The sequence below is a fragment of the Lithobates pipiens genome, unplaced genomic scaffold (genome assembly GCF_037356315.1).
Source record: "Lithobates pipiens isolate NorthernLeopardFrog02 unplaced genomic scaffold, aLitPip1_a1.2 Scaffold_23, whole genome shotgun sequence".
Classification (NCBI taxonomy): Eukaryota; Metazoa; Chordata; class Amphibia; order Anura; family Ranidae; genus Lithobates; species Lithobates pipiens.
This window is the reverse complement of record NW_027507785.1, coordinates 43372269-43398843: the sequence shown is the minus strand read 5'-3', so window position 1 is coordinate 43398843 and position 26575 is coordinate 43372269. Positions and strand designations below refer to the sequence as shown.

At 46.2% G+C, this 26575-nt stretch overlaps 1 protein-coding gene across 1 annotated transcript in view; it reads left to right on the top strand.

Moving 5' to 3' along the window:
* Positions 1-786: 786 nt before the first annotated feature.
* The window catches only part of WDR73 (WD repeat domain 73), a 47983-nt gene continuing 22194 nt past the window's right edge, over positions 787-26575 (top strand). Inside the window, exons 1-3 of the mRNA XM_077451482.1 lie at positions 787-898; positions 8386-8474; positions 14184-14251. Of these exons, the coding sequence (XP_077307608.1) occupies positions 788-898; positions 8386-8474; positions 14184-14251 (268 nt within the window). The 5' untranslated portion in view covers position 787. The remainder of the gene's footprint in view (positions 899-8385; positions 8475-14183; positions 14252-26575) is intronic.

Genomic DNA, 26575 nt, shown 5'->3' with positions numbered 1-26575 from the left:
CCGTCACCGGTAAGTCTAACTGAGTCTTTTTTCATTACAGTTTAAAGAGCTAGAACCCTGTCAGATTTTTTTTTTTTTTTTTTTATTGCTATCTGTGCCTCCTATGTGATAGAATTAAGAAGTGACAGGTTCTCTTTAAGGAGACATAGTCAGTCTTGTGCCCTGTACACACGGTCAGACTTTCCAACGACAAAATTCCTTTGGATGGATTTTGGCCCAAACTTGTCTAGCATTCACACGGTTGCACAAAGTTGTTGGAAAATCTGATCGTTCTACTATAAACGGGCCAATAGCTTTCGTCTCCTAATTTATTCTAGGCATGTGTGGCACTTTGTCCGTCAGAATTGTCTACACATGATCGTAATTTAAACAATCAGATTTTGTTGTCAGAAAATTTTAGGTCCAGCTCTCAAACTTTGTGTGTCGGAAATTCCGACGAAAAAAGTCAGATGGAGCCCACACACAATCGGATTTTCCGACAACACGATCCGATCACAAATTGTCCATCGGAAAGTCCGACCGCGTGTACAGGGCATTATTAGACCCCTGATGTTTCCCCTACATTGTGCTAAAACAGATCGAGGACAAATAGTCCCAAATCTGCTTTTCTATTGGGCTACAGGTGATGGGGATCTGACAGCAGACATTCTGGTGACAACTATCAAAGATGGAAGCTCCTCGCTTGTTGGGGATTTCCTTTCCTTTTTGTTGCTACTCTATCCAAAGCAGAAAAACTGTTTAGTTGTACTTTACATACCCTTTAACTTGCTTTTTCTCATTGTTTATTATGTTCTCTTACACATTTGCAGGTATTTGTGTAGCCGGCTACCATGGCACTAAAACAAATGAAATCCTACAGCTGCTTGTTCCACAAAAATTGCAAGTAAAAGAAAACCAGGTAATTTGCACATTTTCATTATTTGCAGCGCCATGGCCTTCTGGCGTCCCCTCTTCAGTTCCCAACATAGATATTTGTCCATTTTCTCTGTGTTTTCTATGGGTTTGCTGCCTCCTCCTACACCATGAGAACCAACATACTTCCCAACCTTTTGAGATGGGAACGAGGGACACCTATTAGCAGGAGTATGTAGGCATAGGACACGCCCCTTGCCACACCTCCTTAAAGGAGTTGTAAAGGCAGAAGGTTTTTATTTTTATGCATTAAGATAAAAGGCCTTCTGTGTGCAGCAGCCCCCCTAACACTTACCAGAGGTCCCTTTCTGCCCAGCAATGTCCACAAGTGTCTCAGCTATCCGAGATTCTTCTTACTGATTGGCTGAGACACAACAGCGGTGCCATTGGCTCCCGCTGCTGTCAATGTCAGCTAGCCAATCAGGGTTGAGAGGGGGCGGAGCTGGGCCGGGTCTCCGTGTCTGAATAAACACAGGGAGCTGTGACTCTGCTCGGGTGCCCCCATAGCTTTTTTTTTATTTTTTTTTATTTTTTTTCTCAACCACTACTGTTCCTTTTATATTGGCTTTTGAAATGTACAAATGCAGGAATTGAGAAATTGGATGAAAGGTTTAGCACTGGGAATATATAAATAAGTAAATAAAGTCGCGCTACGTACTGCCCACCCTGTGGGTGACTTAAGTAAAGGTAAGTGAAAATTTAATAAAGTAAATAAATAAAGTAGTAGTTTAGCACTGGGAAACATTTTTTTGAAAGATTAAATGTGCATTTTATATATACGTCTCTATAGATCAGACCAAAATGACTAATAAGGATGAAGGTGGGACAGAGAGACCAAATCAGACAGTTGGGAGCTATGAACCAGTCATGTTGGAGCTTCTGAAGTCTAAGCATTTAGTCTAAAATTCTAATTCTGCATTAAAAAATGTATGGTCAACCTCCTTATTTAGCTTTACTTGGTTTTGATTAGGGCTGCGCTGATACCACTTTTTTTAAGACCGAGTACAAGCACTCACAGATACCGATTACCAATACTTCATTTTTTTTTTTTTTAATGGTCATGTGACAGTGGCACTAATATGCCGCACTGATAGGTGGCACTGATGAGGAATGGGCTGTGTCAGGTTTTTATTTTTTTACAATGCTTTCTTTTTTGGGGGTGGGTGGGGGGTTGATGGTTTCAGTGTTTTTTATTTATTTTTATTTCATTTGTATTATTTTTACCTTTTTTAAATATTTATTTATTGCAATTTTTTTATTGGGGGGGTGGCTTTAGTGAAATATCAGGGGTCTACACAGACCCCTGACATCTCCCTTTTGAGACACAGAACGGTATTAAGGACACAGATTCCCCAGTCCCTTTCTCAGCAGCCTCATCTGCACTGAAAGTGTGTAGACAGGGGGCTCCCCTCCATTCATAAACTGAGACAACGTATACACAGTTTACTATCACCGACTGTGTTCATTCAGAAAAGGAAGGAGCCAGTAAATGACAGCTTTACCGGCTCCTTCCTCCGTTCTCCATCCTGACAGATCCGGGACGGGGAGGGGGGGGACCGGAGAAGGACACGGGGACAACCCAGGGAGCAGAGATGGAGGAGGAAATTGGGAGCCGGGGACCAGGAGAGAGGGAGGAGAACACCAGAGAGAAGGAGGAGGAGCCGGGGACCCGGAGAGAGGAAGGAGGACCCAGGGAGGCGGGGACCCAGAGAGAGGGTGGAGAACACCAGAGAGAGGCAGGAGGAGCCGGAGAGAGGGAGGAGGACAGTCGGGATGATCGGTGTGGTGGTGGGGGGCCATTACAAGTACCGATCTCCCTGTATAACCTTTAATAAAGCAGCCGCGGGAGGGATAGGAGGAGAAGTGGCTGTCAGAAAAGCTATACAGGGAGATTGGTGCTTGTAACTGCCCCCATCGATCACCTATGAGGCTGCCCGCCCCCCCCCTGCCGAGCTTGAGGACGCCTGGTCCGATACAAGAAGTATCGGAATAGGCATCGGAGCATTTGCATGAATACCGATAGTCGTGCAAATGCTTGGTATCGGCATCGTGCATCCCTAGTTTTGATGAAGAGGAAACTTGAAGCTAAAGGGTTAGAAGTGAGCGATCCGCTGGGCCCAGGCAGTTGCTGGCCTTTCAAGTTCATAGACCGATACCTATAACACAAGTTGTCTACCAGCCACTAGGTAACCTTAATAGTATCAGACACAATCCTGTAGATTTTTGCAATGTCTTTAATGCTGAAGTGTAGACAAAAACTTTATTGGGGCATTAGCTAGGTACCTCTGTGTGCCCCACTGGTAGTTGCTGCTTTCTTGAAAAAATTTACACGCACGTGACAGACAACAGTCAGGACTGGAGCTCAGCAATCACAGCGGGCCACTCGCTATGCAGCTCCTCTATTCAGAAAATGTTTTGTATTCTTTCAATGAATACAAAGTGTTCAATGATTGGACAAAGGGAGATTGTGTCAGTCATAAGCCCCTAGTCCTGTCAGGAATTTTCAAGGAAGTGACAGGATCTCTTTAAGCGGCTCGGAATGGTGTGCTTTTTTTTCCACAAATATCACATTCATTTACTGTATATTAAAGCAGAATTCCATCCTAAACCTAACTAGTCCTAAGAATGTACTCTCCTAAAACCTATGCTGACTAACGTGTAAGACAGGCCTGGGTAAGTACTTGTCTATTTTCAGCCTGCTTCGGTCTGGTCACATGATCTGCCCCCCCCCCTGTGTCAGCCAGCAGCAGCTGCAGGGGAGATGAGGGAGCATGGATGATGGCTGGGACATGGGAGCCTATGGGTGATGTCTCAGCCACTGTTGAGTGCTTTCTCCCCTACAGCTACCACTGGCTGATACAGGGGATCATGCGACTGGACCGGAGCAGGCTGAAAATAGGTAAGTATACAAGTCTATAGATTTTTTTATAAACAAGAGAGTCAGCATAGGTGTTGGAGAATGGGCGTTTTTTTGTTTTTGTTTAGTTAGGTGTAGGCTAGAATTCAACTTTTAAAGAGGCATCACCTGAACTATGTTAAATCCCTTAGGGGGGCCAAGCACATGTTGCACATTATTTTGGTTCGTGGCTGCAATGTGCAGTCAAGAAGCATGTCTGCCTGTGCTGGTCACCTCCACCCCAGGCTGAAGCCCAATTTATATGCTTCTCTATCACAGAGCCACAGCAAAGCATTATAGCCACTGCCTCCTCTTCATTTTTGGACCCTGTATCTATACCGTGTGTGTCTCTCCCCTCCTGTCAGAAGTGAAATAAATTGAAAGGGTGGGGGGATGTGAGACTTTAATGGGGGCAAGGGTGTAGAGATGAATTCAGTAATGTAGTAATTTTTTAAATTATTTTTATTGAAAAAGATATAAAACAGAGATAGTAGACGCTGCGCTCAACATGCACACATAGAACAATAAGGTACATTTACGGTGCATTGATCTTTTACTTAAGTATAATCATACAGAACTCTTCTGCAAACCAATCCTTATATGCATGTTGAATAACAAAGAAACACAAAATTATTGATTATTGTTACTTCAAGCATTGGTTACAGTGAGATCAGAAGAACACCACACATCCCACACCTTGTTATATTTAGCTGGACAACCTTTGTGTTCACAAATAAGCCAATACCTGATTTTCTAACCAAAGCCATTTACATATAGATGGAGGAGTGGGCTGAATATATTTAAAGGGGTTGTAAACCCTTGTGGTTTTTCACCTTAATGCATCCTATGCATTAAGGTGAAAAAACACTTAGCAGTCAACCCCCCCCCCCCGTTTTACTTAACTGAGCCCCTTCATCTCTTCGGCGGGGATGCACTGTCCTCTCTCCATGGGGTCCCAACTCTTGATTGGATAGTTTGATAGCGGGGCAGCCATTGGCTCCCGCTGTTGTCAATCAAATCCAATGACGCGGGGCTGAGTCCGGCATTCTTGTTTGTGGATGCAAATGCTGGACTCGGGAGCGCAAGGGGGTTATCTGATGCAGGGAGGATCCGCGATAGCCACCGAGGGACTCCAGAAGAGGAGGTTCAGGGCCACTCTGTGTAAAATGAGCTGCACAGTGGAGGTAAGTGACATGTTTGTTATTTAAAAAAAAATAAAAAATGATCCTTTACAATCACTTTAAGTGCCACACCTTTACGAGCCATAAATGTTTCCATGAACATGGTTTTAGTATGTCTCGGCCACAACTCTTGGTCTAGGACTCCCAACAAACACACCAATGGGGTACATGGAACAGGGATTGGCAAAACTGCAGTCAATATCTCCTTCATCTGCTGCTAGTACCTTGCTATGACTGGGCAAAGCCACATAACGTGCAAAGTCTGCACGTGGGCAGGTACACCTAATGTAGTTAGAGGTAGGTATACGATGCATTGCATGCAATCAAACTGGGTCAGATATGACCGATGGATCAGTTTTGTTATTAACAGCCAGGGACACAGATAAATGGGATGAGCAAGCCTCCTCCCAATCCTCATCGGATAAATCGGGGGGATAAGTTGCCATTTAGTGCGGACCACCAGCGGAGCTCCGGCAGTCGTAGCAGACAACAAATGGATATATAGAGTTGATATAAGTCCCTTAGGGCCCTGAGACCTCAGCACCCCTATCGGTGGGTAATCAGAAAAGTCTGTGTCACGGATATCAAACTGAGCCTGGATCACATGCCTGAGTTTGAAGATGCCTGTAAAAGGTTGTTCAGGGTAGTTCATACTTCCTCTGCAAGTCATCGAAAGAACCCAAAACATTGGCCTCTATTTCTAATAAACGTTATCAATAATGCTCAGAAATTTGTATGCCTCCAACCAGTCCTGGTTTAGCCTGAGCTGCGCTGATATTGTAGCCACAGGGTAGTTGCTTTATAAGCAGCTGCATGCAATCGGAGGGACTGAAAGAGAGAGCAGGCCTGGATGTGAGTGAAGTACGTGGCTGTTGGGAAAGTATCAGATGTTGAACGGTGGAGAAGAGGAAGGCAAGCAAGGATGGAGTGTGGGTGAGAGTACAATAAAGTGGGGGTGAGATGGGAGCTGTGGATCTGATGGTGATGTGTTATTGGTGAACATTGTTTCTATTGGGAGAGCTTAGCGGTCACAGTGCATATACTGGATGAATGTGAGCATAATGGAATTTGAACCGACGGATTGGCATGGACATCAGAAATTGGGAGTTAATAGGTGGCATAAACAAAGTATGTAGGAGAAACTAATTAAAGAATTGGTGTAGTTTGAAATTGACAGTAAATGGCAACAGGATCACTGTTCAGCCCAATCATAATCTCTCTCCTGATATGTTAGAACAGGACCAATCTATACACTATAGATCTCCAGGGGATTCAGCAAGGACTTTCAGTTTGTAGTGATGCTTCCTAAATGTGAACCTAATCGCAGAAATATCCTATAATCTTTTATCCCCATTGTAATTTGAAAAGTAACGTTCAATATTTTTAAATCTTCACTCTAATCTTTCAGTAAAATAATACTTGGAGGTCCTTGTCCTGGCATTTCCTGTTATAAGGTGGCTATGCTGATTCTCCTGACTGCTCTCCTACATTGTCACCCTGTCACATGCACTTCAAATGGAGACTATAAGTGTCCATGCCAGTCCATCCGAGTGTTCCGCTGTACTATCCAGAAGTCCATCTTGAGAACTGATCTGCAGCTATTGCCGGGACAAGTGCATGGAGATGGGGAAGTGGTCGCAGGAAATCAGCAGCCATGAGATGCAACAAGAGAAGAAAATAATATGGGAAAACATTTTTGCTGTAGCATTTAGGGTTTATACCTACTTTTGAAGGCTGAAGTTTTTAGGTATTTTTTACAGGGTTATATTGGACATTGGTCCCCCCCCCCTCCACTGCACCCCCAAAAGCTCACATTGCATAAATTCCTCTGCACCCCCTCCCAGGAGGGTCTCTTGCCTTACCCCTGGCCACCAGCAAACCATCAACCGCTACCGGGACAGTTGGGGAGAGTACGTCGCGTGACGACGTCACTTTGTCCAGGAGGGGGAGCAAGCTGAACTTGTCCTGCAGTGGTGGTGGCGAGGCGGGGCAAACCGAGAGCCGACCAGTCATGTTCTCCCTCCTTAGAGGTCACCACCTCTTCTCCAGTGTTGTCTTCTGATTCCAGTCAAAGCCCAGAAATCTGGTGCTGCAGGAAATCCCTTCCCTCACAGGACAGGAAGTGCGGAGAAATCTCCACATTGGGTACACACAGACAAAAATCTCTGCTGTGTGCTGTCTATTATTAGTGATGGTGGAAGTTGAGGATAATGAAACATGCTAGACCAGAGTCGGGGCCCCTCGCACACATATATACATACAAGGGGCCCCTCACACATCTATCTACCAGTTATCTATCTGTGTCACTCAGGACCCCTATAACTATGCTGATGCTACTACGGTGATCTTCACTGAAGCCCCATACACACTATCAGATTTTCTCCTGATTTTTGTCCTCAGATTTACCAAAACCATGTAGTTCAAGGGCCTGCCTGATAGCATACAAATTGAAACGCCTAAGGTTTGACCTCATATTATATGGTTTTGGTAAATCTGAAGGAAAAAAAATCAGCAGGAAATCTGATAGTGTGTATGGGGCTTTACTTCTGACTCCCATCCTGAGCAGCTGCATAGTTACAAAAGGAGATCACTTACTCAGCACTAAGGATGAGCTCAGGCGTTTTTCGCATGGTCCACATGCAGAGCCCGCCAGGAAGTCAGCGCCGTGCTAATTACAGGCAGTGAGACATTACCCCGATGCGTGGCTGCAGAGATCGGGCAATGTCTCGCTGCCTGTGATTAGTGCAGTGCTGTGCCGACTTCCTGGCGGGCTCTGCACGTGGACCATGCGAACACGCCTGAGCTCATTCTTACTCAAAACAGGTGCCATTCGGGAATTATTTTGTCAATGAATGCAAAGCTTTCTCTGATTGGACAAGGTGGAGAGGCACCTTGTCCAATCAGAGAACTCTTTGTAATACCTAAGAGAGTGCAAAGTGTTATCCGAATGGTGACCTATGTTTACTGAAGCAGCGGGGCAGCCGTTCAGCACGGGGGGCCTGGAAGCTAGTGGAGATTGTTGTATTACGAAGGGAATCCCACATGTATGGCACATATATAATTATATTGGTCCAAGCTGTATCAATGTAAATGTGTAAGAAAAAAATGCCATACTTAAACTTCACTTTTAAATTACTCAGACTATAATTTCCTGTTCATTCCAGAGTACACTTGAACCCACTTGGTTATATAATGTGTGAATGATGGAGCACCACTTAGTGCCTAGGCCACAGACCATACTAGTTTGTTTATATTGCTGTCATTTCAGGTCTGTCCTGCTCACCATGTGACCTTCCTGTCTGCTATTGTTCTCTCCTGCTCTCTGGCTATATTCCAGCCTGTTCATTTCCAGGTATTCACCATCCGGTAATTCCCTTTCACACTCTTGCTTTCCAGGGTTTGTGTCCAGAGAGAGATCTGAAGGTGGAACATGGCGGATTCTCACAGTATCCTGTATACAGCTTGAAACATGTCCCAGAGCACAGGTATTATTGCTTAACCCCTTCATGACCAGAGGTCGTTGACACCTAGATGTCCACAAAAAATTTAGTGGCATCTATTAACTTGAGAAGAACACTGACAATCGAATCTGCCTATCTAAAGCTGGTCATAGACAATTGTAATTCCTGCTGAACCGGCCGAGGTTCAAAGCATGTATGAGCAGACTAAATGTACCCAAGTTAATCAATCGATCAACTTGGGTACAACCAGCCTGCTGAATTTTACATGCGATTATTGTTAGTGGCTGTAATAATCACTGTGTTCTCCCAGCGGGGATGGCTTCCCTTGCCTCCCCCCTTGCCAGGAGAACAGTCAGCGTTGCAGGAAAGTAAATCGCTCTGTCAGCTTAAAGTGGTTGTAAACCTGGGGAAAAAAACACACCCTGTATGAGAGAGGCACAATGAGCTAGTGGGCATCCCATACTAGCTCATTATGAAATACTTACCTTAGATCAAAGCTGTTGCAGCGGTCCCCCGCACACCGCTGTGACTTGCGAAATGTCTCCCGGAGTTATTTCCGGGTTCGCAGGCTCTGGTGCAGTGATTGGCCGGGGCCGCAATAACGCTGCGCATAGAAGCCACCAGTCATGGCACGGCTGCTAAAGAAACTGCACATTTTCTTTAGTGCGCGTTTTTGTGGTGTGAACAGTCACTAACAGTTTTTTTTTTTTTGGGAAGCTTTCAGGGTCTACTCCTTCTAGGTCCAAAGAATGATACAAAGAGATTTATCAAAATGTTTAAGTACAGCCAAAGCTCATTTGGCTGTACTCCTGTGGATCACAGGAGTGCAGTTTGTCCTGTGCTCCTGTGACCCATTTTCAGCAGACAGCGGGCTGACATCACAGAGTCGGTCAAAATCGGGACAATGGAGTCGGGATACGCCCTCATGCCTGAACCAGCACTCAGATCAGGCTCACAGCAGGCCGCTCCCATCCCCCCACAGCCCAGCACTCCAGTGAGCATGGGGGGTAGAGCAGAGAGCCAGTTACTGACAACGGCTCTTTGTGCCCCCCACCCCAAAGCACCTTGTCCCCATGTTGACGAGGACAAGGGCCTCTTCTCGACAACCCTGGCCGTTGGTCAGGGTCTGCGGGCGGGGGTCAAAAATAAAAACGCTGTACACGTGTTTTTAAAGTAATTTTATTACCTCCGGGGTCTCTTCTGACTTCTTCTCCCCTCTCCGGCTCTTCTCCGCTGATAGCCCTCTCTGGTTCTTCTCCCTCTGTCCGCTGTCTTCTGCCTCTGCCAGGTCTTCTCCGCTATCTTCTCGCTCTTTTGCTGGGTCTTCTCCACTGCCTTGGCGTGGAGTTCCCCCTTCCAGATCATCAGAGCACATCGTTGTGTTTTATTTATTTATTTATTTTTTTTACATTGTGCGTGGAGTTTCCCCTAAAGATTCATACCAGACAGTGCCTGGTATTGTTGGGGATCAAAGTCAGATCCCTGATCATTGAAGTCGGACTTCAAATCACAGAGCAAAGTCAGATCCACAGTCGTAAGACTGTCTTGACAAAATTGTGTGGCTTTGAAGTCGTACAAGTGTGAAAGGGGCCTTAATTGTTAAGAATAAACAAAATGGAAAGTAACTGAAGAGAAGTCTAAATCAAATCAATATTTGATGTGAACACCATTTGCCTTGAAAACGGCATCAATTCTTCTAGGTACATATGCACACAGTTTTTGAAGGAACTCTGCAGGTATGTTGTTGAACTAACCACAGATCTTCTGTGGATGTACGCTGCCTCCAATCCTCCTTTCCCTTCATGTAATCCCAGACAGACTCCATGATGGTGAGATCAGGGCTCTCTGGGGGCCAAACCATCACTTCCAGGGCTCCTTGTTCTTTATGCTGAAGCTAGTTCTTAATGACATTGGCTGTATGTTTGGGGTCATTGTCATGCTGTAGAATAAGTTTGGGGGCCAATCACTCCTTCCTGATGGTATGGCGTGATGGATAAGTCTTTCTATGTTTTTCAGCATTGAGGACACCGTTGATCCTTATCAAATTTCCAACTCCATTTGCAGAAACGCAACCCCAAACTTGCAAGGATTTTTACCATGTTTCACTTTCACTTGCAGACACTCGTTATTGTACCGCTCTCCAGCCCTTCTGCAAACAAACTGCCTCCTGCTACAGCCAAATAATTAACATTTTTAACTCGTCAGGCTAGAGAACCTGCTGCCATTTTTCATGCATAGTTGAGTCACTTAGCCTTGTTTCTGTGTCGGTGGTATGGCTTTTTGGCTACAATTTTTCCACTGGTTTCCAAGAGGTCTTTTCGATTCCTAAGGGGAGTAAGCATGATGTGTCTTTAATCTGCTACATTGATTCCTTGGTCAACCACTGCCACTACGGTCCTCAAAGTTGCCCAATCAATGGTGTACCCAATGCTGAGACATACAGGCAGATATTTATCCATCGGGCCATACCATCATGAGCCATGTGTATGGTCCCAAATTTATTCTTCAGCAGGACAAGACCCCAAACATACAGCCAATGTCCTAAGGAATTATCTTCAGTGTAAAGAACAACAAGGCGTCCTGGAAGTGATGGTTTGGCCCCCATAGAGCCCTGTTCCCAACAGGATCTGTGGTTAGCTCTCCAAGCTGTTTGGAACGACCTACTTGCCAAGTTCCTTCAGAAACTGTGCAAGTCTACCTAGAATGACAGCGTTTTGAAGGCAAAGGGTGGTCACACCAAATACTCATTAATTTGGATTTCTTTTCTGTTTACTTTACATTTTGGTAATTATGAAAATAAACTATGAAAACTTAAATTCCTTGAAGTATTCTTAATTTAAGGAATTTTTCCACACCTGCTTAAAACTTTTGCATGGCACTGTACATCTTCTAAGATTTCACAGAGCTTCTAGAGGTGTCTTTGGGTTGAATGGTGCATCATCTTCTGTGCCTAAATGGAGATACATACAGTAGTAGTATTCGTTGGTATGATGGTCAATGGAAGATTTTGTATAATGCCATTAGTCAATCTCCTATATGGTTCCACATGGGCCCCCAATAGGTAGAGGGAGAAGAATACAGAGAGGGTACACCATATATCACAAGTCAAAGGGGGGGGGGGGTGGGGTAGTAGTCACAGATGAGAGCTGAGCTCTGATAAATGCAATGCTATTCCTGGTAAAAGCAGCTTGCCCTCTGACTCTTTGAGGCTGATTTACTAACTGCGTTGACAATCCTTAAAGTTCGTTCACATGGGCGTACTACAGCGTATGCCCGTGCAAGGGACGGGTTTGCCTGCATGGGGATGCATAGATGTTCTGTGCATCCCCTTGCAGAAAGTCCCATAAGGCTGGGTTCACACTGCTGCAGAAGCGAGAACCGGATGTGATTCGCACCGCACTGCAGTGCAAATCACATCCGATCTCTGTGTGATGCGAGTTCAGCCATACAGATAGTAGATGGCTGAATTCGCATCGCACCCGCCGCAAACTCGCACGGGACCCTTTTTTTGGTCCGCAGCAGAATCGGATCGCATGGGTGTTCACACCATGCGATCCGATTCCTGTCCGAGTTTGCAGATCGCACTGCGATATGCGGACTGATCTGGGGGTGTCATTAACATTTCACTGACACTCCCAGCAGTCCGCATAGGGCAGTGTGAACTGCCGGCGGGAGGCATGCGATGCGGGAAAACGTGCGGATTCGCGGCGTTCCCGCATCGTTCCGGTGTGAACCCAGCCTTAATGTTAATTGGGATGCAGCAGCTGCATGGACACAGACTTTTCCCAGTTTGGCAGCCATGCAGGTGCAGGTACACGGCCCCAAATGCACATTGGCTACCTTTTTTATATATTGTATTGTAAAATATAATTTATTACTATTGCAATTTTGATGTTTTAAAAAAAAAAAAAACGTGTATACTGTGACCATAAAGCTTCTAAATATTTTAAAACCTTTTTTTTAAGGGGCAAAGTGCAGTTTAATACTGAACCACCACATCTTTTTATCTATAGCCATAAAATGAATTATGTCTCCTGTCTTATAAAATCAAATAAACATAAAACATTTTATCTTGATGGCTGTACAGGATTGTTTGCTCAGGAATCTGGAACGGTTCCTGATCTCAGCCCTTCCTGTTATTAAGCTCCATTTCCCTTCTCTTTATATTTTCACATTCAGGGGTAGTCCGTTACAGACCTGGTTTTCTTCTACAGCATGTGCATTGGATGGAATGGTCAGCCCAAGCAGACATTTTAGCCTTTCGTGGGGCCGTTCCACATACTCAGAATTTGATCTAAATAACATGTGAAAGGGTAACGCAGGCCAAAACTTTCGTGGGGCCATTCCACATACTCAGAATTTGATCTAAATAACATGTGAAAGGGTAACGCAGGCCAAAACTTTTTTTTTTTTTTTACGTTTTGGATCAAGAATGGAAGACTTGAAATTTATATTGGACTTTTAATGCTGCCTGTGTCACCACTGGGTAGATTTGTGTCTTAAAGTTGTAAACCGGACAGGAGAGCGCTACCCCTCTACTGTGGCTTAGTGAAGTGCCAAATAAAACAGTAATCAAAAGTGAATAAGTTTAGAGCATGTGCAAAAATAATACCTCAAAAGGGCATGGCTACTGACAAATAATCCTTATTAAATAATGTGAATCATATTCATAACTAGTGTAAAGCATACAATGGTGAATTAAGACATCAAATATGCAGCATATTCTCATATGATATGTCAATGCGACCAAACTTGAACGATATTAACCACTTGCTTACTGTGCACTTAAACCCCCTGCCCAGGCCAGCTTTCAGCGATGTCACTCTTTGAATCACAATTATGCGGTTATGCAACACTATACCCAAATTAAATATTTGTATTTTTTTTTCACACAAATAGAGCTCACTTTTGGTGATATTTAATCACTGCTGGGTTGTGTTTTTTTTTTTTTTTTTTTTTTTGTGCAATAAAAACCATTTCACAGTTTGCACTGATGGGCAGTGATGAGGGTGCACTGATGGGCAGTGAGAGGTGGAATGCATTATGGAAAGTTGGAACGTCATTGCTTTTTATTTATTTATTTTTTTATTTTTATTTTTTTCTTGACGTTGTCCTCAAAGTCGCAAAAAGTTAGAACTACTTTTGGAATTCGTTGTGGTGCTGCAATGTCGGCATCACACTGATTGGGACAGTGCCATTGCTGGCAATGGGCTGCGATTTGACCTGTCAAATCGCACTGACTTGAACGCGGGCTTAAGGGTCTATTCACACTTGGGAATAGGACTATTAGTAATTACACACAAGATATCAGCAGGTGTTTCTGGTGATTATCTGCTGGAGGCAGCTGCATTGAAAGTAATAGGAGGCTGAGATCTTCCATAGTTATATGGGCCATTTGCAGGTAATCACTCGCGGAGCGATTACCTGTGCATGATCGGCTCTGGGTGCAGACTGTTTGCATGTACTCGCTCCATGAGTGATTATATGCATGTGGCTGCTATTAGCTGTCAGCCTCCCATTGCTTTCAGTGGGGCTGCCTCCCATAGCTAATCACCAAGAACCTTTGCTGGGTCTCCCACATGTAAATACTAAAGACCCAACTCAAAAGTTTCACAGCCTTTAATGCCAGACCTGTCTAGGACAATACAATATGAAATGTGCAGTTGAATGCTGATTGGTACATATCTCTTTTCTAATCACATTGAGTGACTTGCCTTTTATTTTTTCTTCCAGTCTGCTTCTTACAAGTGGCCCAGCTTCAGGACTAGTGCAGGTCTGGCAGATAGGAGCAGAGGACAAAGGTAAATAAATGGCATAAAGTAGGGCTTTTTTATTTTATTTTTATTTATTTTTTTGCGGGGGAAAAAAAATGCAGTTTTGCAATATTCAGTGCAGTTCCAGCACTGAATATTGTTGCTGACCGCCCCCCCGAAACAATTGACCCACCGGCAACAAACATACGACAAAACATAATACATTAAATGATGCAAAAACAAAACAATCTAGTTTTATGGTCCTTTATGTGGGTTAAAAAACAAACAGGACTCACTCACTGGATGTTTGGGGAAGCATCACAGACAGGCACACAGAGGAGGAGGAGGCCAGAAACAGCACTGTATGTCTTTGAGGTCAAATACTGCAAAATAACTTTATAATAACTACAGTGCACCAAAATGAAGCATTAATATTGCAGTGAGGGCCAAATACTACTTTCAGCCAGCTGTAGCTCTTGAACAGAGTGAAGACTGGAGAAACCAATGGCGAGTCTTAGGCCGCGTACACACGGGCGGACTGTTCGCCAAACTTAGTTTGTCAAACAATCCGACAAACAGTCCGCTCAAAATTTGCATGAGCGGACTTGACCACACACGATGAACGAACAGTCCGCTGAAAGCGTGCGCGATGACGTGAACGGCACGTACGACGGGACGAAAAATACGACGTCCAATACACTGCAATGCAACCTTCGCCGTGTAAATCCTTTCTGAGCATGCGCGAAACTTAGTTTGTCGAACAAGCCTACACACGAGCGGACTGTCCGCCCAAACCAAGTTTCAGCGGACTGTCTTACGGGAATTCCGAAAAACTTTGTTCGTCAGACTGTCCGCTGAAACTGTCCGCTGAAGCCCACACACGAGCGGACTGTCCACTGAAACTGTCCGCTGAAGCCCACACACGAGCGGACTGTCCGCTAAAACACTGTTCAGCGGACAAAGTTGGGCGAACAGTCCGCCCGTGTGTACGCGGCCTTAAAGTGGAGTTCTACCCTAAAAAAAATTTTAAAAAATTCATTTATGTGCATAAAAATAAAAAAAATTTGAAGAATTTTTTTTTTTTTCTCACCTCGTAGTCTGCCTCCTTTAGCGCCTCTGCTCTTGACATCACTTCCCTCGGCACAGGAAAGGAGATCAGCTCTCTCCCCTGCCTCTTGTCAATCATTTGGGACACACACAGGTCCCAGATGATTGCGTGGCCAGTCACGGCGAGCGGCGGCGTTCACGTGTGTGCAGTGGTTGCCTGGCTGTGAAGCCACAGCTGGGCGCCCACAGTTACAATGCTGGCGCCACCAAGCGGAGGGGGAGACGAGCGGGGCTTCGATTTCCCCCTACCCCCCCCCCCCCCCCCCAATCACTGGATCCTGGGACAGGTAAATGTCCAATTTATTAAAGTGGTTGTAAACCCTTACAAACCACTTTGACCTACAGCTAAGCCTAGATTAAGGCTTACCTGTAGGTCCAAGCAATATCTCCTAAACCTATATGGTTTAGGAGATATTTGCCCGAAAACGGGCACCGCTGTCTACGGCGCATGCGCCGTAGACAGCGGCGCGCAGGCGCACTGAGCGCGGCAATTCCAAGAATGGAGCTGCCGCATTTGTCGACTCCCGTGCGCATGCGCGGGAGTGACGTCATCGCGGCTTCGCCGAATGACAGCGGCGGAGCTGCGAGACGCCACCAGCAAGATGGATGCGGCGGACTACAGGGGACAGCGGCGACTTCGCTGGCTCCTGTGTCAGGTAAGTGACACATAATGGACCACTAAGCAAGAATACTAAGACCCCTTTCACACTGAGGCGCTTTACAGGAGCTACAGCGCTAAAAATAGCGCTTGTAAAGAGCCCGCTCCTGTCTCTCCAGTGTGAAAGCCTGAGTGCTTTCACACTGGAGCTGTGCGCTTGCAGGACATTAAGAAAACTCCTGCAAGCAGCATCTTTGGAGCTGTATCAATGGGGCAGCGCAGCTATACCGCCAGCATAGTGCTGCTGCAGCAGCGCTTTGCAGTGATTTTAACTTTCTCGCCGCTAGCGCGGGGGGGGTAAAAGCGCCCCGCTAGCAACTGAATAGCGCCGCAAAATTGACCGTAAAGCTGCACTTTACCACCCACACAGCCCCAGTGTGAAAGGGGTCTTAACTAAAGATGCTGTTTCCTCCATGGAGTCCCCCTGCTTTTCATACAGTATGGCCAGGTAATCTGACAGACGCGTGCTCAATGGCAGCTCTGTTACGAGACTAGCCTATTCCAGTTTGCGCTGTGGTAGATACCGGCTAGTATTTGAGTAAATGACCAGTCAAAGTTGTTTGGACAGTGATATCACCTATTAAGGGGGATAGTGGGCTCGGTCATCCTGTATTCCTCAAGCTTTACATCAGTAAGTTAAAACAATACATATGACCTTATGTGGTTCCTTGACCAAGATTAGGAGGCTTAAAATTCATTAGTGAGCCACAATATGAACCAACAATAATAAGGAAATATAAAATATACAGTTTCCCCATCAATGTGCCAAGATACTTTGCTCCATTTTTGTATAATCTTCCTCTGAAGTCTGCTGAAGGAGAGCCCATCTCTTGGGTCACCTGCTAAGTTTACTGGTCAATCCCTCCACCTCTGCTCATTACACGGGACAGGAGGATCAGCAGGAGGAACCAGTGAGAACTAGGAGACCCAGAAGATTGATGTTTTGGCTTTCCAGTGGACTTTGGGTAGACCATCTTACAGCATTAGAGCAGGGTTCAGAAAGGCAGGCAACTGGGTTTCTATTACAGGTGTATCTTTGCTGGGTATGTGTTTGTTTTGTTTTTTTGTTAGTCAGGGTTGCTTTAACATTACACAGTACTAGGCATAGACTTTGCGTGATATTTTTGCATTGAGCTCTTCTGCAAAGTGGTGAGAAGAGTGTTTTGAACATATACAGAACACTTCCTCTTAGAGCTCGTAGATTCAAGGCCGAATGTTCCCTCTGTTGGTAAATCTAGCCTGGAAATGGCATCTCAGCTTTGTGTTTCCTGAAGGAAAAGCCTTTTTTTTCTTGGTCTCCATCGCAATACTTCAGCATCTTTGATCACTAACAGCAGAAAATTGCACCCTGTGGCCTTGCCTCCGCCCTTCAGTGTCGGTTCACACTAGGACGACTTGTCAGGCCACTTAGCCGCCTGACAAGTAGCATTCCGTTCTGTACAATGGAACCGTTCTAATCAGAGTGACACAAGTCGCTCCGACTTAGAAAAAGGTTCCTGTACAACTTTGGAGGCGACTTGCATTGACTTCTATACAGAAGTCGTTTTGCGAGTCGCCGCAGCGGTCGCGTCCAGGTCGCCTGAGGCAGTCGCGCTGTAAGTCGTGCTGCCTCAGTGTGAACCAGACCTCAGGCACTGAACTGCAATCCAGAAGTGCCATACACTTAGGAAAACTGTTACTGAAAGCGGAGGTCCACCCTAAAATGGACCTCCGCTCATCGGAATCCCCCCCCCCCTCCGGCGCCACAATCGGCACCTTTCAGGGGGGATGGGGGTGCAGTTACCTGGATAATCCAGGTAACTGCACCCACTTCCGGGCTAGCTCTCTGCGGAAAGGGGCGTATGTTACGCCCCTTTCCGCAAGCGCCCGTCCCCTTCAGCAAGTGCCCCGCTGCCTGCTGGGAAACACACAGCTCCCAGAGGCAGCGGGGACCGTCCGGATTGCGCCGCGCGGCTCGCGCATGCGCAGTAGGGAACCGGGAAATGAAGCCGAAAGGCTCCATTTCCTGATTCCCATACCCAAGATGGCGGCGGCACGAGCGAGCGATCGGCTTCGGGTGCCGACATCGCGGGCGCGCTGGACAGGTAAGTGTCACTATTTAAAAGTCAGCAGCTGCAGTATTTGTAGCTGCTGGCTTTTAAAAAAAAAAAAAAAAAACGCGGAGTCCCGGTGGACTCCCGCTTGAAGGAGGAGACCTTTACATTAAGTATACAAAAGACCTAAAATGTCATATTTAGAAATGTTACTTTATTGTTAATGAATAACTTTCAGTAAAATAAATATTACTTCAAAGGAACCTGTTGTAAAAGAAAAGACTTCTTCCGGTGTCCTCTTCTACTAAAACTGCTAGTTAACTTTGTTGCTGTTCTATCTTGTTTCAGTGTTTGAAATCAATGACCTGGAGTTAAAGTTGTAATAAACCATGAGTACCCCTGCATCTAAATGATATGGCATTCCACCAGCTATACATTTACTTAGGAAATGCTTGAGGAATATAAAAACTAGATAACTTTTTTTTAGCTTGCTCATATTTGGGTCATGTGACTTTTTTTTTTTTTTTTTTAATCTTTTTCACCACAGCATGTCCTGGGCTGGAGGCAGTTCTAGGCCGAAGCGGATCACATGTCCTGTGACATGGCATCAGCTTTTTCAGTCCCACCCCCAGGCTGCTCAAAGCAGAATGGAGCTGTCTGTCAAGGATATGATCCTCCCTTCAGTGCCTTTTGAGAGGATCAGATCCTTCACTGATGGCTCAATGCACTTTGCATGGCCTGGTGGAAGGGCCTCAAAAAAAACGGAGGCGATGGCACAGTACATGTGACCCCCTGTGGCTTAGCCCCATTCCCGTCCTGGGCCACAGTGACATAAATGGAAATGATTGGAAAGAATCGCTAAAGTTTTTATCTATAAGGGATCTTGTGAAGATCTAATGGAAGCCGCAATTCTACTTTGTACCAAAAAATAAACAAGAAAACTAAAAAGAAAATTGAACTGCGCTAATGGATGAATTAATTAATTGAATGTGGAAAGGGACCTCACTACTGGGGTCAGACTTGAGCTGCCCACAAAAATGATTAGAAAATCACACCACTCTTAAACACCCTTGATGGTGATCAAAACAAAGTTAATGTGTTGGTGTCTAACACAAAAACCTGTAAAAATCAAATCTCAGGTGACTGAAATATACATCAGATCCAAAATACACACAGATTAAATAGCCATTAATTAACATATATACCACATAAATCGTGAGAAAAATAAATAAAAAATATTGGATGAAATGATGAAAATCTATCTCAAATTGATAAATCAAAAATAAGTCCCACATAAATAAAGTCCAACAATTAAAAATGTGCACCCATATGTTAAATACGCGTTACGTAATGGGTTACGTCATCCAGGGTACGTAATAGTGCCCCTGGACGACGTAACTGTATGATCCAGGGAGGACAAATTTGTTGTGATGTACGTCCGGACGGTGCAACCAACTTAAGGCCTGTCTTGGATTGATTGGGGATAACCTTGAGGCCAGTAGTCCATGTTTCATGTGGTGGAGGTCATATGGGGCAGCACAGTGGTGTAGTGGTTAGCACTTTCACCTAGCAGCAATAGGGTTGCTGGTTCAAATCTCGACCATGACACTATCTGCCTGGAGTTTGCATGTTCTCCCTGTGCCTGCGTGGGTTTCCTCCGGGTACTCCGGTTTCCTCCCACACTACAAAGACATGCTGGTAGGTTAATTAGACCCTGTCTAAAAAAAATTGGCCATAATATGTGTATGTGTATGTCAATGTTGCAAGTGTGTCGGGACAGGTTAAAGGACCGCATAAATAGCTGCAGATGGACACCGGTGGCAAGAAAAGCGCCCTGAGGCGATTCAGTTCGTATAGGTAGCGCTATAAAAGTCATTCATTCATTCATATGTGCCAGTGGAGGAATGTGATGGCTGGAGGAGCTGCTACATTATTTTCATGCTGTTTGTGACCCTCTGGAGTGGGGGTCAGAAATTTCTGGTAAGGAGACAATTTTCACATTTTTGAAAATATTTGTGGATGGACTTCATTCATTTCTTTACACCTTTTTTACATATGGGTGCACGTTTTTAATTGTTGGACTTTATTTCTGTGGGACTTATTTTTGATTTATCAATTTTGAGATTGATTTTCATTATTTCAGCCAATATTTTAATTTATTTTTCACTTGCACATTTATTTTGCTCAGGATTTATGTGGTATATATGTTAATTAATGGATATTTAATCTGTGTGTATTTTGGATCTGATGTATATTTCAGTCACCTGAGATTTGATTTTTACAGGTTTTTGTATTAGACACCAACACATTAACTTTGTTTTGATCACCGTCAAGGGTGTTTAAGAGTGGTGATCAAAATTTTTTTTTTTTCCCCAATCGTCTTTCAGGACAGCCACCTTAGAGAGACACCGGCTCCTCCCCTCTGAGGAAACACCACCTTCATTTTCATAATTTAAGCCTCCTCCTCCCTTCGTTCCTCAGTTATGGTGTTTCCTCCAGCGGGGAGACACCGCCAAGGAACCTTAAGGCTGAATTCGGTTGGTGAAACTGAAGCTATCCGAGCGGAGCCCCGGCCCCGTTCGGCTATTCGACCGTTTATCGGTCGGTCCGGGACAGTCCTATCAGCGGGGAGCTGAAGTGTTCGTACTGTCCATATACCCTAAACTCCGCTTGGGGAAAGCAGGAAGTTTATGGGGTCGTCCGTTCGTTCACCCGCGGGTGTTTCAACGGAACAAACAGTCCGGTCGGCTGGGGAAGCTGAACACTCGACTGACCTTTACACGCACTCCAATCTTCGCTTGGGGAAAGCAGGAAGTCTTTGGAGAGGTTCATCCCTGCGTTTCGCCCAGTGGGGCGCTGAACGAAGGCGTCCAGGGCCCCCCTGTGTATGCAGCCGGCTGGGAGCTGGAAGCCGGACCGGTAGGCGGGCGACGTCAGTTCCGGTGGGGGCGGACCCCTTCGTTCGATCCGCGTCTTCCGGTTCCGGACGCGGCACGTGAAGGGGAACCTAGCGTTCGGCTGGTGCAGCCTCTCTTTCTACAGTTGCACAGGTAGCTGTTAGAGGCACGTTCGTACCACGCTTCCTCAACGGGAGAATGTCCGAAGCAGAGGCTTCAAGAACTCCTGGAGATAACAGCACCAGCCACTCAAAGGTAAGAGGAACCCTGGGGAGGTATTCCCTTACTTGTATCCAGTAGCTCCACTGGTGTTCCTCCTTGGTGGTCGGGGGGAAGGGTAGTGCGTCTGGGATCCTGGTGATGGTTGATCCTAGGGTGGGGCACTCCCGGTGGTCCTCTATGTAGCGCTGGTGTTTTCTTTTCTTTTAGGCTTATGCTGCTCCTTCCTGTGTTTTGTGTCTTTCAGAAAGCCACGAGCAAGTCCCCCCATGGTTCTAAGAAGAAGTGCCCTTCATGTAGAACTCCTATGGGAGACTCCTGGTCCAAAGCAATTTGTAAACAATGTATTGAGGATTTACTTAAGGAACAGGCAGCAGAGCAGGGTGCAGATCTGGTAGCTTCTATGAAGGAACTCTCTGGTACCTTTCAGTCCTTCAAAAACTTTTTCTCCAGTTTCCAGTGGCCTCAGCCCTTAAGCACTCCTACACCAGCGCAGCAGAGTGTACCATCCAGCCCCGCGGACGTTCCTCCTGCAGGGGGAGAGAATCCAGGGGGTCCCAGGGAGGAAGCTGAGGAAGAAATTGACAGTGTCGTTTCAGACTCCCAGGGGGAGTCTGACGCCGAGGTGTTGGATGGGGAATCCAACAGAGTCTCGCGGTATAAGCTTTCCCTGGAGGATGTGGATGAGCTCTTGGGGGCTATTCATACCACTTTAGGCATTCAAGAAGAAACTAAGACATTGTCACTCCATGATCAGATGTACAAGGGCATGGGGGAACAAAAAAAGCGGGTGTTCCCAGTGCATAACGTCTTGATCGATACCATCAAGAAGGAATGGCGGGATCCCGAAAGGAAACCTTTCTTTTCCGGGGCATTAAGACGAAGGTTTCCTTTTTCGGAGGAAGAGACTCTCGTCTGGAATAAATCTCCCAGATTAGACGCTGCTTTTTCCCAGGTGTCCAGACACACGGATCTATCCTTTGAGGATATGGGGGTACTTACTAACCCTATGGATCGAAGGATGGATTGCCTTCTTAAAAAGGCCTGGGATTCATCACAGGGAAATCTTAAGCCAGCCATGGCAACCACAGTGGTGGCCCGCAACATGGAGTATTGGCTCACCCAGATTAGCGCACACATTGAAGCAGGGACAACAAAGGAGACTATTCTATCCTCCTTTCCCATGCTTCTTAAGGGGATAGCCTACATAGCGGACGCTTCGGCTGAATCCGTGAGAATATCGGCAAGGTCCTTGGCTCTGACCAACTCTGCCAGGAGAGCCTTATGGCTGAAGACCTGGCCTGGAGACAATGCATCCAAACTTAAACTTTGTGGAATCCCCTTTACAGGAGATCTACTGTTTGGATCAGGTCTTGAAGCGGTGCTAGATCGCACAGCAGACAAGAGAAAGGCCTTTCCTGTTAAAAGGAAATTTGGGGAACAAGCCAAAAGAAGGACTCGTCCCCAGAAAAGGGTTGTTGCCTCCCGTACTGTTCAGCAGAAGAAAGGTTGGGGACTCAAAAGCAAGGGCCCCGGGGGAGCAATTTTTCGCCCTCCTGAACAGCCCAAGAAATCTCAGTGACAGGGTCACGGTGGGAGGAAGGTTGGGGGCCTTCCTCCCACAGTGGGAAATGATTTCCTCCAATCAGTTTGTCTTGGGGATCGTCAGAGAAGGCTACCATTTGGAGTTTTCAGAACTCCCTCCTCTGAGGTTCCTTGTCACAGAGCTGCCAAAATGCGCAGAAAAATCATCTGCCCTTCTTTCCTCCCTGCAGGAGTTGGAAGACCAGGAGGTGGTAGTACGGGTTCCAGTAGGAGAGACAAGCAGAGGCTTCTACTCTCACGTCTTCGTGGTTCGCAAGCCTTCGGGAAAATTCAGGCTCATCCTGAACCTGAAGCCTCTGAATGTCTCAGTTACCTACAGAAGGTTTCGGATGGATTCGGTTTACTCAGTAAAAGCACTCCTTCCACCGAACTGTTTTATGGCATCAATAGATCTGAAAGATGCATACCTGCATATTCCCATCGCAAAGTCCCACCAGCGTTTTCTCAGACTAGCAGTGAGAACTCCGTTGGAAGTACTACACCTTCAGTTCAGAGCGCTTCCTTTCGGGCTATCCTCTTCCCCCCGGATCTTCACCAAAGTGATGGCAGAAGTTCTGGCATTTCTGCGTCTCAGGGGAATCTCGGTGATCGCATATCTCGACGATCTTCTTCTGTTTGCACCTTCCCCAACGCAGGTAATTCAGGATTTACAGGTCACAAGAAACTTGTTAGTAAGCCTGGGTTGGCTCCTGAACCTGGAGAAATCCAACTTAATTCCTTCCCAGAGGGTCACCTTCCTGGGGTACGTGTTGGACTCAACAGTTCAAAGGGTCTTTCTTCCTTTGGAGAAAATTCAAAAGGTAGACAAGGCTCTGTTGTTTCTTCAGGGCAACCACCAGATCTCCATAAGGAAGATCATGTCGGCACTAGGGTTGCTGACATCTGCTCTTCCAGCGGTTCAGTGGGCAGGGTTACATTACCGCCCTCTACAATTATTTGTTCTGAAAATTTGGGATCACAGCCAGGGATCTTTGGATTCTCTGGTTTCGATTCCAGATCAGGTAAAGAGGTCCCTCTGGTGGTGGAGGAAGGGAGCAAACTTGTCCCAAGGTCTAGAGTGGGTCATGCCAACCTCCAGGGTGGTCACGACCGATGCAAGCAGCTCAGGTTGGGGAGCACACCTAGACTCCCGGTTAATACAGGGTATTTGGGAAAAGAGGGACTCGAGGAGATCCTCGAATTGGAGGGAGCTGAGGGCAGTAGATCTAGCTCTCAGGACCTTTCAGAAAGAGCTCCGGGGGAATCACGTAAGGGTAAGGTCGGACAATTCCTCGGTGGTAGCTTACATCAACAGACAGGGGGGCACCAGGAGCAAATCCTTATGGGCCCTAGCGGAAGCCATCCTCAGATGGGCCGAAGCAAATATCCTGTCCCTTTCAGCAATCCACTTGAAGGGAGAACAAAATCAGGTGGCAGATTTTCTCAGCAGGAGAACTCTGAGAGCAGGCAATTGGGTTCTCAAACAGGAAATATTCGAAATGATCACCCAGAGATGGGGGATTCCCTCAATAGATCTCTTTGCCGCAAGGGAAAACGCGAAAGTAGCCACTTTCTTCTCCATAAACAGGGGGGACGGGGCATTGGCGGTGGACGCACTAGCACAGAGTTGGGGTTTCTCCAAGTGCTATGCCTTCCCCCCTCCCATGCTCATTCCGGCAGTATTAAGGAAGTTTCAAGTGGAGAACACTACCCTTATTCTAGTTGCACCTCACTGGCCCAGGAGGCCGTGGTTCTCGATCCTGAAGGGCCTGTCTGTAGAACCCCCCTGGATTCTCCCATTGCAGGAGGATCTCCTGTCTCAGGGTCCGGTGTTCTGTCCTCAGGTAGGACGATGGAACCTGGCAGCGTGGCTTCTGAGGAAGAATTACTGAAAGCCAAGGGCTTCTCAGACCGGTTGGTAGCCACTCTTCTAAACTGTAGGAAAAAGGAAACCCAGTCCATTTACTTAAAGGTATGGAGGCGGTTTAACAGCTGGTGTTCAGAGGGTTCCTTCAACGTGCACAGCCCTGTAGCCGTCCTAGAGTTCCTACAGGCAGGGGCGGATAAGGGGTTAGCGTTTGGAACACTAAAGGGTCAGGTTTCTGCTTTGAGCGTGTTTTTGGAGAAACATCTAGCGTCAGATCCTTGGGTCGTAAGGTTTTTCAGGGCCCTAGGTAGGCAGAGGCCGGTTGCAAGCTCCCCCTTCCCAGTTTGGGATCTTTCTTTAGTTTTACAGGTTCTCACAGGGGAACCTTTTGAGCCATTAGAATCTTGCTCATTAAAGCTGATCACTCTCAAAACGGTGTTTTTGGTGGCGATCACTACAGCAAGGAGAGTAAGTGAACTCGAAGCCCTTTCTGTCAGGGCTCCCTTTTTTCAGGTTTTTCCGGATCGTCTGGTTTTGAAGATGGATCCGGCCTTTTTACCTAAGGTAGCCTCTAGTTTCCACAGGATGCAGGAGATTGTGCTACCTACGTTTTGTTCAAATCCAGTTAGAGAACAGGAACACATTTTTCACAGACTGGATGTTAGAAGATGTGTTATTTATTATTTAGACTGCACAAGTCAGTTCAGAAAGACTGATTCACTTTTTGTTTTATTTTCAGGGGCCAGGAAGGGTTCCAAAGCCTCTAGGCGTACGATAGCTAGATGGTTAAGGTTAGCCATTGGGCAGGCATACGTGGCAGGGGGATTAGATCCTCCAGCTGGGATTAGAGCACACTCAACCAGGGCGGTGGCAACTTCTCAGGCAGAGTGGGCTGGTGCATCTCCGGAACAGATCTGTAGAGCTGCAACGTGGTCCAGTTTTTCTACGTTTGTGAGACACTATAGACTGGATCTTCTGTCAGCCAAAGACCAAGCCTTTGGTCGTAAGGTGCTGCAGGCAGTAGTCCCACCCTAAGGTAATATACTCGCTTATCCTCTCTAAGGTGGCTGTCCTGAAAGACGATTGGGGAAAAATGGAATTACGTACCGGTAATGTCCTTTTCCAGGAGTCTTTCAGGACAGCACCGGTTCCCACCCAAATTGTTGCAGATCATCGGGAACTCATTACATGAGGCCGTCAGGTAAGACTTAAAAAGTTTATTTGTTTGGCGTGTTCTTGTGTCTCCCCAGTTGGCCGGAGGTACTCTGGAAGAACTGAGGAACGAAGGGAGGAGGAGGCTTAAATTATGAAAATGAAGGCGGTGTTTCCTCAGAGGGGAGGAGCCGGTGTCTCTCTAAGGTGGCTGTCCTGAAAGACTCCTGGAAAAGGACATTACCGGTACGTAATTCCATTTTTTTTACACAAAGTTGTCACTAAATGATATATTGCTCACACATGCTATGGGCATATGTGAAATGACACCCCAAAATAAATTCTGCTGCTTCTCCTGAGTACGGGGATACCACATATGTGGGACTTTTTGGGAGCCTAGCCGCGCACGGGGCCCCGAAAACCAAGCACCGCCTTCAGGCTTTCTAAGGGCGTTACAGTTTTGAAGGCCATAAAATGCCAAGATGGCACAAACCCCCCCAAATGACCCCATTTTGGAAAGTAGACACCCCTAAATTTAGGGGTACACTAGTGAGACTAGGTAATAAATGGCGGGTGCCCTGAAACTATAAAAAAATAACTAACCAACCAGCGTCACCTGTAACAGTTATATGGTGATCACTGGTGAAAGGGTTAACTAGGGGGCAATCAGGGGGCTTTATGCGGTAGTATATGGGGGTCCCTGGCGCTATAAAAAGTTGCAGCGAACCTAAATACCTACCTGCCTAACTAGCGTCACCTGTGACACTAATACAGCGATCAGAAAAATTATCGCTTATTAGGCTGGGTTCACACTGGAGCGATGCAGGAACGCCACGAATCCGCGGCGGGTTCCCG